The sequence below is a fragment of the Melanotaenia boesemani genome, chromosome 24 (assembly GCF_017639745.1).
Source record: "Melanotaenia boesemani isolate fMelBoe1 chromosome 24, fMelBoe1.pri, whole genome shotgun sequence".
In the NCBI taxonomy this organism is placed as follows: Eukaryota; Metazoa; Chordata; class Actinopteri; order Atheriniformes; family Melanotaeniidae; genus Melanotaenia; species Melanotaenia boesemani.
In genome coordinates, this window is record NC_055705.1 from 21,824,275 (window position 1) to 21,840,840 (window position 16,566).

At 37.6% G+C, this 16,566-nt stretch overlaps 1 protein-coding gene across 1 annotated transcript; it reads right to left on the reverse strand.

Moving 5' to 3' along the window:
• Window positions 1-717: 717 nt before the first annotated feature.
• On the reverse strand, window positions 718-15,923 carry gpr137c (G protein-coupled receptor 137c). The gene is made up of 8 exons (XM_041978348.1): window positions 15,230-15,923; window positions 5,918-5,967; window positions 5,725-5,832; window positions 4,711-4,849; window positions 3,003-3,152; window positions 1,832-1,957; window positions 1,620-1,744; window positions 718-1,457 (listed from the first exon to the last, which is right to left on the reverse strand). The coding sequence occupies exons 1-8, from the start codon at window positions 15,602-15,604 to the stop codon at window positions 1,172-1,174; spliced, it is 1,359 nt and encodes a 452-aa protein (XP_041834282.1). The 5' UTR covers window positions 15,605-15,923; the 3' UTR covers window positions 718-1,171.
• Window positions 15,924-16,566: the final 643 nt, after the last annotated feature.

Genomic DNA, 16,566 nt, shown 5'->3' on the forward strand with positions numbered 1-16,566 from the left:
TAAGGTAACACACCCTGCTTTAGCAGCCAATTACAAATTAGCACTAGCTAATTCCTGTCATGTGTAAATAGATGTAAAAGTGAATATGAAATGTCCTGCTAGCTAGCCAGCATCTTGAATAGCATTAAAAAAAACCACCTGCTCTTGCCCAGCAGCATTTTTTGTAGCACCAGAATGTGATGGATTCAACTTTTGTGATTTTATTTTGAAACCTGATTTTGGAGGGAAAAAAAAATAATTTTTTTTTTAAAGTTACGCTAATTGCTTTAATTGAGACTAAACTGTAAACTGTTAGGAGGAACTGTTGGTAAATTAACACTAGCTAATTCCTGGCATATGTATTTAGATGCAAAAGTGAAAATGAAGTGTCCTGCTAGCTAGCCAGCATCTAACAGCATTATTTTTAACATATTTCTCTTTGTGTTGCACCAGAATTAGCTCAACTAGCTGAACAAAAGTGATAACTTGCCTCAGACAAAAAGTCTGTGACGGATTAAACTTTTGTGATTTTATTTTGTAAACCTTTTTTGAAAGTTTGAGGTTATGCAAACTGCTAGCACTGACACTGAGCTAATTTTTAGCAGTAGCCATTGGCAAATTAGCACCAGCTAATTCCTGTCATGTAACTAGATGTATGACTGAAATGAAATGCCCAGCTAGCTAGCCAGTATCCAAAGCAGCCTGAATTACCCTTTTAATGCTTCTTAGATGATTGTATTATATTCCATTACAATGGTCACATAACTCAATCAATTCAGCAATGCTGTATGAATGTAATGTCTCTAAACCTGCACTTCTGACTGACAGCTTCATGATAACCCATTTTAGCTAGCTACAGTCGACAACTCCTACAGGGTTCCAGTAAGTGAAAAAATATTAACTTTTTAAGTGAAATAATAATTATCTGGTCATTGATTTTTCCAGTCTCACATATAATAATGCAACCACAGTGTTTTAAAGTTTTAAAGTTTTAAAGTTTGCAGGCACAACGGCCGTTAGTGCTGAGACTCCCACTTCTCTCTTCTGCATAACTGGTAATCCAAATGATCTACATTAGACTATTAAAATAGCCAGTTCTGATGTTGCTGTAAAAACATAAGAGACAAAAAAAACAAAAAAAAAACAGAATTATTTAGAATGAATTTTGCCCAGATGTTACCATGAACCCTGCTTAATTCTGTGGGGTGCAGAAATACATCTGTGATCCACAGTAATAATTCTGTGGAGTGGAATAGAAGTTATTGTGATGATGATGTTGGTAATTGTTGTTTTGTGGGGTGGAGTAGTAGTTGTGATGGTGATGATGGTGATTCTGGATATTTCCATAGGCGAAGAGGAGGGGAGCCGTGGAAGGTGGTGGCAGCTGGGCAGAGGCTACGCCTGCTGCTAAACTCCCATTACGCTGGATGGAGCCATACCAACTAGAAGGTGCCAGCTGGGGTGTGGTGGAGAGGAGACTGAAAGTGTGAGAAAGGGAATATTTAAGAAGAGATATTAAAAGGACAATAGAAAGTATCTATCATAAATTAATTAAGTAGTTATTTAAACCAAAGTATAAAAAAATACATTCTTGTATTCTTATGTTCTTTAAGTGAATATTAGATTTTATGAGTACGCACCTGGCTCGATCACTCCTACTATTTATACTTCTGGAAAGGTCATCATCACTATCATACCTTCTGGGATTATCAAAGAAATAAGCTCTGGAGCTGAAACTGTGGCTGTTTATCATTCCCCTGGGAGCCTGAAAGACAGACGTGTTCAAACTTGGTCATTATATTTAAGCTGTTGTCAAATTTTCCTGCATATTCTTAACTTTGGCTTATTTTACCAGATTTTGGTGGGGTCTCTGGACTCTGAAAAACACCACGACTAAGCTGGTAGGTAGCAGCTCCCAGAAGAACAGAATGATCCCAAAAATGATGTAAGCCTCGCCACTGATCTTCTCTACATCAGCCTTAATTGCGCACACACACAAAAATATATATGTAAATGAATAAGAAGGGTAATATACCAAGTAATGTTGTTAAACCTTCAAGTGTAATAAGACAATAATCTAAGAAACTGAACTCAAACAAAAAAAGGCAATCATTCTCAGATATTTATTTATTTTAATTTATTTGTGCCTTTAATAAAATGTGTATTTATTTGTGTGTATCTTATAGGTACTCCTGATGATTCTCTACTTTTTTTCTTACAGAGATCAATGTTTTCTGCTAAATTTATTTATAGGCATAGGAGCTGGTTGTCTGGAGTTTCTGATTTATTTAATACAAAAACGCTGATGTAATTCTTATGCATATAAAGAAGTGAAGCCGATGTTAACCCATGTTGTATATAATGGCCAACAGGTATTATAGTAAAAGCTGACTAGCAATTAAGACCATGAGCTTGTCAAGAAAATGTCAACAGAGATATGTGGCAGGGTAGTTTCTTCTGTTTTTATTTTTATTTTAACCACATTAGTACTGCTGGTTATTAAACAGAATACACATTTAAAGTGAATCACTATAGCTGATTATTGCATTATAGCATACATTCAAAACCACTGTTTCTATACTCTAGTTGGTGTTATAGCCATTTTAATTAAAACAAACAAACAAAGCAGTGAATAATTCAAAACAAGTACATCTGTGTGATGCATATCTAAGGAACAGAATGAAATGAAATAAATGAAATAAATAAAGAAATCATTTGTAAAGTCAGATGATGCTCATGTCAGATGTCCATGAGTATCTATAATGTTTAAGATATACGGGCACAATACAACCTTTTAAAATGGGTCTATCTCAAGGCCTGAGCCCTGATGTAGGTCAGTATATACACACAAAGACACAGACACATACACATGGTTATTTATAGCCAGACAAAGCCCTTTACCCCACTAAGCATTACTCTCCCAAATCTCCTAAGATGACTAGTCCACACACTCACACACTCCGGCTGTCTGGCTATATAAAAGCTTATTTCCCACCTTGTATTATAAACACTTGGTACAGTACCTGATCAGAGACGCTGTACCATCCATAATTAAAGGGACTGGGTCTGTCCTGTGGGGACAAGGCCACCACCACAAGGTTGTAACAGGCTCTGGATGTGTAGAGGAGGATCACCACTGCTCCTATGACTGTTGCTTGGCACACTGATGTACCCTGGAGGAAGAGTCATCATTTTAAAACAAGCAGCATTTCAGAATTATCTTGAATTTTAAAGATAAGATATAAGCCACATATGTAAGCCAAACAAAAATAGCAGCAGCATGCTTGTGCTAAGCATACACGTATACTTCCTGATTTAGCCATAGTTAGCATCATTAGTCTGTTAGCAGCCATTTCTACCTGAAGGAGGTGGTTGTTCTCTAAATCATGTCACTGTTAACTATGGAATAGTCATTGGATAGTTTGATATGTAAAGGACAATAACATCAAAATTCCAAATATATGAAGAATTTATTGAATGAAGATAAAGATAAAGATGAAAATTAAAAAGGTTCCAAGGCAGTGAACAAAAATTAGCTCAACCAACCCCTGGTGGCCCGATGTGGAACAAGTTACAAAACATTTCAACGGATGGAATACAAAAGAAAGGAAACTATCTACTTAGACCAAAAATAAGAGCAGATTGCATTTAAAACAATTTAAGAAAATCCCAGAGAAATGTAGTAAAATTACATAAATATGGCGAAATCTCAGCATTTTTATTGAACATCTCTCCTTGCTAATAACTTTTCTATACATAGGAGCATAAAAGTGCTCACAATTTGGGTGATTTCAAAGACCTCCAAAAATTATTAGAACATTCAAGGAATCTAAAGAAACCGCTGTATGTTGGGACAAAGCTGAGAATCAGTAATGCCTTTGTTTTTTTTTTTTTACTCTCAAATTGGATTGCATAAAAAGGTGAATCCTTTGGGCAAGAAAAAGATTAAGAAAATAAATGTAAGCAAGAGCCATCAACACTGGTGCTTCCTCTAGGGATGGGTTTATTTATTAAAAATAATGGCTCATGTGGACTGATGGATCACATTTGAAATCCCTTTTGGAATCACAGTCTACATGTCCTTCAGGCTAAAGAAGAGACAGAACATCTGGCTTTTTAATCAGTGCAGTTCAAGCCAGCATCAGTGATGGTATGGGGGTGCGTTAATGCACATGTGACATCTGTAAAGGCATCATTATTGTTGAATGATATAAAACAGCTTTTAGACCAACATGGGCTGCCATTCAGATTGTGTATTTCAGACAAGGTTTGCTTATATAAGAAAGAAAATATATATTTTTTTAGGCCTCTGCTCTAAAATTGCATCCTCATATTCAAATGAGTATATCTCTTCCTCCACAAGGTCTATACAAATACATTTGGAGTCAATAAAAGAAATATTTGTGATATTTGGTAAGATAAATATCAGTTTATGAGTTACTGGTAAAGAATAAATGAAGATGGCACATAGGAAAATGAAAAAAGATAATCAGGCTTGCCTAAAAAACACTTCAGAATGAGTATCCCTTTGAAATAATGCAGTTGTAGCTCTAAATCTGTCAGATCATGGTACAATATGTGAACATTATCTCTGCAAAAAACGCTGACAAAAGTAGAGGTTTTAGTAGAGAGAGCTCAGATGGAGTCTCCAAGTGTTCTCAAAGTTCTCCCACTGGAGGACCTCAAGTTTTAAAAGATTAAGCAGTGATGCTGTTTTAGTTTTTTTTTTACCTTGGACTCGAGGTAAACATTGGCAGATGACATCTTGGCGATCTTGAAGATGCATACGGCCAGAGATATGGCACACAAAACAAAAAGACTGTCGTTGATCAGGACCCGGGCCAAGACTGCATGTCTGATCTCTCCATCACTGAAGAAAGAAAAAGTTTAAACTTTTAACCCTTGAAACTCCAAGCCATTTATTGGTATTTTGGTCTGTCTAAATGTTTAATAAAAACTGCATGTAGGAGAAGGTTTTAATCCCAGTCAGCATCAGACATGATGTTTCCAGCCTCAGCTGTCAGATTATGAGGCTAAAATGATGTAAAATGAATGTATGAATAGATTTAGCAGCATAAAGGCCGACCAGAAGAAGAAAGCAGAATTTATTACTAACAGAACTTTGTAGAAATAACACACAGACCAACAGTGACCAAACCTTTTCTCATCTGCACTTCGTTCTCTCAAGTCTTGGCTTTCAGGGAGAAAAAATATTGGAAACAAACACACAACAGAAACTATTTCCATGTTTCCACTTTTTCCTCATTTCCAGTTATTCCTGCTACTATTTACCTGCTATCCTCACTAAACCAACTCCAGCTCAGCTGCTTTGTGGCGCCACCATGCATCAGAAACGTCTTCTTGGCTTTATTCCAGCCATAGAGGAGCATTATTTTTCTTCTTTTCACACACACACATAGAACTTTCTGCTCACTGGTTGATCTTTGGCTGCTCCATACTGAATAAACACTACGTTTTGTGGCTGGATTGTGAACCTCCTAGACGGAATATAAATGCCTAAAAGATTTCCTAAAGGGTAAGCTGTCCATCACAGTTTACCCCACAGAGCTACACACTACCCTTCCAGAGACATTGTTGACTATCTAGGCGATGCTAGCACTGGAGATCTAGCAGATTTTTAAGTGTTAAGAAAAGTTTCAAGATGACAGACAATAAATAGACAGTTCTGAAAAGCTAATTATGGAATCATGAGACATTAATGGTATTTATTTTATTCCTGCTTACCTTGGCAGTGCAGAGTGCTCCAGAGCTCCTTGCACCAATAATGCACAAGTTAAATTCACCACCAGGAAAAAGATACTGAGACATAAGAAGAACAAACGCAGAGGAACCCTGACGACAGAAAAACGATGCTGCTTAGACGGTAAAGTTATACAGAAATATTCTGATGTTCGTTCTGAAACAGTGAAGGACTTACTTGTATTTGGTGAGCTCTGGTGAATACTTGGCTTTGGCCTTAAACATTACCTGAGGAAACAGAAAAACTAGATAAGAGGCATGAAAAAAACAACACACACACATCCTTTCTATTTAATCTCAACGGTGGCAGAAATACCACAAATGCTGAGTCAAGGACAGAGAAAACTGCTGGGTTTGTTTTAGGAGAAGGGTGTGAACTTAACAGAGCTCGGGGAGATTCCTGCATGTCGCATACGTGAGCAAACACACACACACATATATATATATATATATATATATATATATATATATTCTCTTTTGGAGTCGTACATTTCAGTAAATTATTTAATTCTGTGACACGCTGATTGCTATCCTTTAGAGAAAACTGCCTCTTTGGGATACTACGATTCTAAACTAATCTCAACCAGTCAGTTCACGGACACTTATATCCTGGTCCTGCAGGTTTTAGATGTTTCCCTGCTTCAATGCTTGACTGAAAGTATTGCGTCTTTGTGCAGAACTTGACAACAAGCTGTTGGAGCTATTTGATTTGAATCTGGTGTGTTGGAATGGGAAACTTCTAAAGCCTACAGGACAGCGGCCCTCAAGGTGGAGGATCCAACATCCAACATAGCATGTCATTATCTGCTGACTGAACCTACACCGAAGCCACAACCACATGCTTCAAGGTGTAAAATTATGAAAAAATGTATAACTGTATTTGCTGGTTAGACTGGTTATACATTTTTACATTTCACACCTATATTTGACATTTTATGGAAATTCTCAGTGGAAGTAATTTTAAATACAGGAGCACCACAAGGTTGTGTCATATCACCACTTTTATTTTCAGTCTACACAAAAGAAATGAGAATGTATGATTATTTTAAACTTTTTAAATATGCAGATTATATGGCATTAGTGGGCCTTTTTTATGACTCTGATGATCTTGCGTTTGTCTCTAAACTGAAGCAGTGGTGCAGAGCTACCTGCTAATTAATGTTGGAAAAACCAAAGAGTTCATCTTAAATCAAACAGCCCCCCTCACTGACACTGTGTGACCAGACTGTAGATACAGTCCAGTGTTTTTACTACGGAGACTAAAAGAGTTTGAGGTCTCTACCCTATGTTAAGTTTGTGGGTCTTGTTCGGTGCATCCTTGTTTTTATAATTTCTGATTGTAATTAACGGGAACAAATTAATCAGAGTGGTGAACATGGGTTGGATAACTAGATAAAACACATATCCTTCACAGAGAGTTTAAGTTACTCCCCTCAGGGCGGCGCTATAGAGCACCTTAGACAAAGAAAAAGATCTAAAAGTTGGTTTATCCCCAATGTGATTACTGTAGTCAACAAATTACGGTAGCTGATACGTTAGAGTGCAGGCTGCATGTAGATGGTTGACCTGGTTTCTGTGTCTTAACTATGATTAATATTTGTATTATAGGGTGTATGTTTTTATCGTTTCCTGCCTTGGTGGGACAATAAAGGTCTTCAGATTCAGATTAATTTATAAATGAACAATCTCATTTAATTTAATTTCTACTTCTTATACATTTTTACACTGCTGATAATAAAAAAACACATTAAAAGGATCACAAGTCCAGTTTATTTACACAAAAGGTGAGTCAGCAGGTTTACGTCACTCACATCCTGGAGATGTTTAACAAACTATAGTTTGTTCAGCTCTCATGAAAACCAGACAGGAATAAAACAGATGTTCCTCTCTCTCCTGTCTAGTGCTACAAGTTTCCTCTTTTATAAAGACAGTAATTCATATTCAAAGTATATCAACGAGGGTGGGGCGATACGGCCTAAAATTAAAACCAAATCTGATTTCTGATTTTAATAAATGTATTCCCCTTTTATTTCTTAAAACATATTAAACTAATTAAAATGTATTTATTTATATATTTATATGAATAAATGACAGAAAAAAGTACATTATGTCATAACCTAGCTATGCTACCTAGCCTTAATAACAACCCTCATCTAGATGTGGTAAAAAACATGAACCCAGCCCCGACCACATGACTAGTCAGAGTAAAAGTAGGTCAAAGTCATTTGTTACCTGCAAATGAAGCAACTCAGCAATAATACAATGCAGGGTTTTAACATCTATATTTTCTAAATCTATGCATGTTTTTTCATTGCATAGGAGAAAGAGCTTTATTCAAAGAAAAGTAAGCAATCATTACAATATTTTTCAGTAGCAACTGGTTGAAAATATGAGGAAGAAAATCACAGGTCAGGACTGACTCATCAGAAAACCACTATTTCCACACGCCTGTCAGACAGCAGTCGCATGATGCTCATCTGCTTTCAGGCCTTCAACCATTTATTACTTGCAGGGAGTTCAAAGGTAAACAGTGCTGTTTGTCACTGAAGTGCTAATGCAAACCTGTTTGTGACACTGGTTTAATGACGCATTAATACAGCTTTGCTAAAACATATTTTTAGTTCGTGTGCACAGGCCATCTGCTGATGACAATAACAGTGAAGCCAGTCTGTATTAACCTGATGATAAACCTTTAAATACACTTTTCAAAAATTTGAACCTGAGCTGATTAACCTCTTCTTCACAGGGCCTATTTTTTCTGCCTCCTGTCCGAAATGACACAACCAAAATAGATTAAGTATATCCTCACAACTACAAGGGCTGCATGTATATTCCTGGTCTCTACAGAAAGCTTAGACATGTGAGATTACTACAGAAGTGTCAGAATCAGGATATGTGTTACTGTGTCAGAATAAATTCACCTGGAACACAGTAGAAAATGTAAAATGTTATCACCTACCTGGTTATCAGTAATGTAATCCTGGGAATTAGTAAAGTAATTCGAGGAATGAGTAAAGTAATGTCTGATGAGGAACGGTGCTACAGTAGAGGGTAAAAAGTGAACCTTAGCAGGTTTCCAGGTGTTTAATAGAGATGCTATGGAGGTAAATATCTCAGGAAGGCCGATGGTGAAGATGGACACCTCAATCAATGGTCAGAGTCAGGAGGATCCAGGGATAGCCCCACATTCACCTTAGAAACACCATGAGGATCCAGAATAAAGTAAAGCCCAATATAGTCTATGACAGAAGAGTAAATGCTTCACTATAAAACCCCCTTCATCTCCATGGAAACTAGCAGGGCCTTCAAGGTTCATTCCATTCAGTTATAAATGACAATAAACCACATATTTTCATGGTTTGTGATCATGGTGCGATTATTAGGAATGGGTCACTGTGCTGTACTGTGGTCTCAGGCTATGTGCTTTTGAGCCCTGTTGAAATAAATCTATATCTCATTTGCAGATTAAATAAATAAATAGACAGGAACAAAATTAACAATTTTTGATGCCAAGATTTTTCAGGTTTCAAGTTTCAGGTGGTTGATTCATTATTTTTACCTGTACAGTTAACTACAGAAATCTTGTATAGAGAAATAAATCATCATCATCATCAGCTGAAGTAAACTGGCATAAATTAAATTAAATTAAATTAAAAAATCATTAGGAAGAGTGCACATCTGTCCCATTAACCCTTACTGGGCAGAACATTTTCATTTTTTTAATCTTAAGTCTTTATTGGGGCCTTTAATAAGGTGTAAAAATAATAAACAAAAATAATATATTTACTGTTTATCACTGTGTGATATGTCACATTTATTGTAGTGCAAAAGGCATTCACCAGGGGCAGAAAACAAGTATCAGATTGTGTACAGCACGGTCTTGAGCAAAGTTTTTACCATAAAGTGATGCAAAAGCTCTCAGAAACTGTATGTATCAAATATGATACATATTACATGCAGACATACTTACTTACATACTGTAGACTCGCGTAAAATTAACAATCTGAAGTCCGTAGTGCTTCAAAACGGTGGTAGGAAAGGCTATGTTGCTAGCTGTTGTAATTCAGTAGAAGTAGTAGTTGTTCCAACTGGACGTTAAAGCTTTTAACAAAACAAAATGTAACCCACTCCTAGAAAGAACATGCTTTTCTATGTGTCATAGTCAACCTCATAGTTGGGACAAGGCACTTTTCCTGAGGACCTCAGTTTAGCAGGTGAATGGAGTTGAGATGACATACCTGTGCTTTTCACCACTACGTGTTGTACTTCATGTGCTAAGATGATTGGCTGGCAAGTCAAAGTTCGGGGTCTCTCCTCCATCAGGTGAAGCTGATGCAGCTGCAGGTTTAGTGTGAAGCTGAGTTTCAGTACAGGCCAGTTTTGACTCTGAGGTAAAAATCTGGTTCCATTTGAGGTTGTTTGAGATTTGGCTGAGCCATGGCAGTTAAGGAGGGAGTCACTACATTTTCACTCCGTGGTTGGACAGGAGTCGGCCTATGAACCGTTTCGACTTCTTCCCCTGGAGTCTGTTCTCTAATAGTTTCAGTTATTCTTCAACCTCACTTCATTTTTGTCCTTGTTCTTTATTTATGAGGTTTTTTTATGCTTTTTCCTGATTTTAATTTATTGTACAGCACGTTGGTCAGCTGTTATGTTGTTTTTAAAGTGCTTTAGAAATAAAATGATCAACTCTTTTTGCTAAATGTCTCCAAATGACTTTCTGCATAGTTTGGCTATGCCTTTAAGCTCAGAAAGGAAAGTATGAGTGACACCAGTGCGTACTTTGGTGCTGTGAACACTAGACAGGATTTTAACATGGTAAGTGATTTGAGGGTCTCCAGAACTTGGCCTATCTAATAATACGATGGACAAGGATATGAAGGAGGAAGAAGACTTCTGCTGCATAACCAGCCTGAAAATGAATTGCGTGAATCTGTTACTGTCTGATCACGTGCTGACTTACCGTTAGATATTATTGCCTTTTAATGCTGACAAAAACATTTAAAAAGCTAATCTGTTTAAATGTTTTTTAATTAAATTATATTACAATCATTTAGCAGACGCTTTTATCCAAAGCAGCTTACAGTGGTTAGGCAGTAGCGTTAAGGGTCTTGTCTAAGGACCAAACTGGAAGGTGTTAATATTCGTCCACTGGGGGATTTGAACGCTGGTCTCCCACATGTGAGACTGATGTTCTGCCAACTGAGCTAACCAGCCACTAAATAATCTAGTTTTAAAAGTAGATAATCTTAAACAGTTTGCTTGTTCTATTGTTTACTTGATCTCATCTGGAGTATTGTGAAGAAAAAGACTCTTATGTAAATAAGTCGGAGAACACTGTTCTAGACTGTACGAAGGCTATCTCTGCACAAACTACTAGAGATTTTTAAAAATTTATTTATTTTACATTGTTAATGCCGTTTCTGATATTTATTAATATATTTTTTGTTGTATTGTTTGGATTGTGTTGTTATTTTGTGGTGTTCTGACCATGATTTAAAAAAATTAAATTTTCCCCCTCTATAATATCGAAACTAGTATCAAGTATCGAGCACCATCCTTATTATCGGTATTGAGTTTGAAATTTTAGTATAGTGACAACCCTAATGCAGAGTTAGGATTTTTACTTTCACCCATTCCTACTTGGCCCCCAATAGAAGCAGCTCCTAGTTTAAAGTGTCATCAGAAGCATTTTTCTTGTCCCAAGCCTGTTGCTTCTCTTTCAACTCTTTCCTCTTGGCATCGACCAATGTAGGATTCGGAGGGTTGCTACAGCTGGCAATAATATAACCACCCTTACCGCATTTTAAACAATACCATGGTCTGGGTTACGATTAGAGCAAAACAAAGCAAATAACCAAAACAAAACTGCAGTGGACATCCAAGAAAAACTAGAGCATTGTTCAGGAACTGCTTTAATCTGTGGAAATATCACACTGGTGAGAGCTCATTTTATTATTTGCCAGCTCAAACATGATATATGTTGTCATTTCTGTCTTTGTAATGCTCAAAATATATTCCCAAGGAGGCATGTTTTTACCATCTCCAATATTTTCTTTTTCACATTTTCTAACTGCAAATCACAACCAGCAGTGGAACCAGCTGCTGCTGACGTTCAAAGAGAAGCAGAGGCACATTAATCTTGACTAAATGAAATAACAAAATCCTTACTGGTCAAAACTAAGGCCCTGTTTACACAACATTTACACACTAAATGTAAAACAGAAAAAAAATTATCCACTCAGTAGCGGATTGAAAAGTCTCTCCATGCTGGATAAGACACTAATATGACCAGAAACGATGTAGTGCCCATGCCAGGCCTCTAGTGGGCGCTGAAACTTTGCAACGACCCACTCAGGTGTGCCCCACATCCTTATAAAACTGAAGACCACAACAGAAGAGCTGCGTGCAAACATCTAATTATCTTGCGCATGCAACCCACATGTCTTTGCTAACATCATAAATACTCTACCAGAAACAAGTTTTACTTTAAAAGACCAAATAAATTTAAAGATTCAGCATCACAAACATGACACGGAGGTCCGCCATTGTTGTTGTTGTGCTTTCGCTGGTAAAGCAGGGTCTTGATGACTTCATTGTACCAAAAGTTTCCAGTTCCAGTTTACACTGACAGACTTGCCTTGCTGGAAGATTTTACTTCGCAGGCCTTTTTTTGCATCCAAAACTGTTACCATGGAATAGAGTCCAGAATACAACAAAACTTTTGCGTTTTACTGTCTCAATGTTGCGGTGTAAACAGGGCCTAAATCAGAAGCATATAAAGATGACAGAATATTATTACGACATCCATATTGTCAATTTGGGTACCGTTAGCAAAGAAATGATAGACTCCAAGTTAGATTCCAGTTTGCGCTCTGGAGAAATACATTAATCTGATATGTTTTTAGCTTTGAACTGGCCAGACATAAAAAGCACAAGCAGGAGAGGTTTGTTGACCGAGCTGGCCAGTCAAGTAAAATTCTATTTTAAAGACATTGAGAGGATGAGGAGATTTGGAAGAAGCTCATTTATTTAACAGCCAAACATGGGATGTGAGTCAGTTTTGCTGCAAAGTTAAATTTAGCATTTCATCTTCTGCTCAAAGCAGGTTTAGTTTGTATGCAATGAATATCTAAAGGTCAGCTGATGGGTGTTAATTCAGCAGTCATATGACGCAGTGAGCTGCGTTACCAAATAGTCACTTAAACAGAAATGAAACATAATTTCCTTCCTTTTTTATTGCACATGCACAAAAGACACATGCCCCGCTGTGCTTTTCTTTGGAGCAGTGATTTAGCTGCAACCTTGCAGATAGCACATGTGTAGCTGCTCCAGAACGACACACAAACAGGTCTGTTGACATTTGGAGGCACAGGTGCCTGACAACTGTGACTGAATGACTGGATCCTTTTCAAACACCAACCAGGGACAAGTGTTCCAGCCTGAATGGGCAGAAAGTGCTGGGATTTAATGCAGGACTTGAGCGGGGTCTGCATCCAGAGCTTGCTCCACTACAGGCCAATGGTTGAAACACTGTCCACAGCTCAACTTGTAGTGTTGTCCAAGTACAAATGTCAGTTCAGGGTTACTTCACAGGGATGCAAATACAGTTGAGCTCACAAACTAACTTCAGCTTAAAAACATGCTGATTGGATTGGAGAAGTAGCTGCATCTCTTGCCTGTTTACACTGGTTTATGTGAGGGAATACTTCATGAGGGCTGGGTATCACCACAAATTTCCTGATTCGATTCAGTATCCATTCATTTACAGATATTCATGTAACTCAATTTTTTCTAGAACATTAAAGACATTTTCAGATAACTATTTTTATGAAACACTGATCCCGTTTACATGAGCATCAAAATATCTGGGAGTAATCAGATTACTGTAATAATCTGAGCCGACACGTCTATGTGTACTTCTGAAATACGATAGTCGGAATATGGTTGTTTACATTTACCAGTCCATTATTAGATTTATTTCAGAGAATGTACCAAGCGGCAACCTACGTCGGTACAATGTGAAGTCTATGCAGAAGTGCAAAAAACTGCAGTTCCCCCCTCATCCACTAGGGGCTCCAAAACAGAGCAAATCCCCACAGACTCCCATGTTAAAAAGACCAACTTCACAGCAGAGATAAACATGTTTAAAGCCTGGTACAAAAATCCATTTTAGGATTAATAGGTCAAATTTACCTTCATGACAAATGTGAGGGGAGTGAATTTTTTTTAACTCACCCGTTTGGATGTTTAATCTTGAAATTCTGAATAATTAGGGGCGTGTCTTTTTGATTGACAGGTATCCAAAATGCATGGAAAGAAGGGAGAGTGTAGCACAACCATGAATTTTAGCGGGCTAACAGTGCACCTTAGCTTTAGCCCGCCTACCTCCATTAGCTGGTTAGCTACCATTAGCTCCAGGTTAGCTCGGTTAGCTCTTAGCTACAGGCAGCTCAGAGTTTGATGGGTGTCAATCATCCACCTCCACCTTCACAGTCCATCTCTCGGCTCCACCTCTTTGCCCATTTTTGGATTTTCCAGGAATGACAACACGCGTGACGCTGCCAAGATGGCGACGGTGGGAACCGCCCAATGAGCTTCAATTCAGCTCTTCAGAAACTTACGGGTGGCGTCACGGAGGCTCCGTCCATCTTTTATATGCAGTCTATGGTATCTACGTACAATGTGACGTCACAACATGTCAGAGCCCAGAGTCGTATGTGAGAAGTAATAAGCTGCTAATGTATGTAATTTAATGGTGGAAATGTAATTTAATGGTGGAAAAAAATAAAAATAAATAAAATAATAATAAAATTATATATATATATATACATACATATAGACACAGTATATACACGCAGTTTAAAGCAGTTCAGTAAGTCGAGTAAAAGCTCAGAATTTCTGATTTCTGGAAAAATGAAAGAAAATTACCTTCATACACAACCCTGACTTTTTATTTCAGCCATTCCCATAAAAAGCACCTTTAACCTTTAATAGTAATTGCAAAATATATATTCTTGATTTAAAAGTATATATATATATATATATATATATATATATATATATATATATATATATAAACATTAGACATGACACTTTGCTAAGTTTTTCTTCCAGCTATTTAAGTAAAATACATACAGTTTTTGATTTTATTTAATAAGCTACGTAACAAAACTGGTGACAGCCATGACTTTTCCCCCATATTGTTAACCAAACATGAGGAGTTAAATTTTTTTTTTCTTTTTTTTTTGGAAGGGTAGAAAGTTAGTCATTTTCTCATTTTCCATTTGCGAGGCAGCCCCAGAAGCCTCATAGGATCTGTAGTTTTAATAACTAATATTTGTTTACAGCAAATTCATGGGTTTGTCTCCTTGTTGAGATTTTGCCCACAGAATCATACCCATCCTCCAAAACAAGTCCCCAGAGTACAGCACAACAGAATGATAAAAATATGTGGATTTTGGAAATGAAAGGTGTCATCCAGCCTTACCTGTGTGAAGTAGAGGTTGAGCAAGCAGAGGGTGAAGAACTGCAGGCAGACGGGGCAGCAGTAGAGCAGCCAGTAGGCCAGAGGCTGCAGCTGGTTGGCCTGCACCACATTTTTAAAGTAGAAAGAGAAAAGGGTCGTTCGCAGCGCTGCCCACAGCAAACACAGGAACAAAAACACGCTCTGGAAGCTGAAGCGCTTGTGGCCGTAGTGCAAAATTAGCCAAAGCTGCAGGTAAACGAAAACAAAGAGGAAAGAATAGAGGACGGTGTAGATGGTAGTTAAACTGAGTTCCAGTGTTGGGGAGATTGCATCTCCGTATGACTCCTTTAGTGAGGTAAACAAATGGGAATCGACCTCCTCTCCTGTCGAAAACATCTCCACCGCACAAACAGAAGATGCTGTGAAGCCAAAGACGCTAAAAGTGGGTCAGACCTGGGCTAAATTCACCGTGGATGACAAAAACACGATGGTATGCGAGTGGAGTGAAAATTTGCGATAAAAGCAGTTTCTTCTGAAAAGAAGTGTCATTATTAAAGTAAGCTGGGGTTTTAAATAGAAAAACTGTTAGAGAAAAAATATCTGGGTTTAAAAGACGCTGGGTTTAAAATAAGAAGAAAGAAAACATTAGAGGTGCCCCAGTGATTGTCTGCAAAGCTCCTCTCTGCAAAAAACAACTTGAGGGGGGAAAACCTCCAGATCAGCTGTGATGCTGTTTTAAACCCACCCCCTTGTTCCCAAGTAAAACGGAAACTAACTCTATGTAGGCCGCCATCTTGGCTCAATATCAGCGTTTCTCTCATGTGAAACAGTTGAATACTGAGCCGCAGATTCCAGCTAGTTTCAGAGCTGAAATTCCGGGGGGCGAAAACGCCCCGCCCACTTTTCCAGTTTACGATTTCATTGGCTAAAACTGCCACCCAACCTCCACATATTTCTCACGTCATTGGTTTTCGATGATGTCAGCTGCGCATGTGCCCGCCTTTACCTCACTTCTGATTGGTCATTTGTTCAAGTCTAACAACTCCCTGATTTGATTGGGTTATATGAGCACGTGAGTGTTTCTACCAGCAACCGAAGAGTCAAAACAAGCCAAACAAGTCGCGTCAAGTTAGCGAGAACCAAAACTTGTAAAAAAGTCGCTTAGTTTCTAAAGTAAAAATTGCCTTTCACGAGTAGCAACTTGTTAATTAAAAGAGTGACACAGAAAAAGCATTATTTATTCAATTTCTATGATAAAATCTTATATTATAATTTATCTACATAATAGCTAGCGAGAGAAAAGAACAATTTCTTAAATGACAGATTTAATTCTGAAAATATAACCGGAAGTAGTCTTA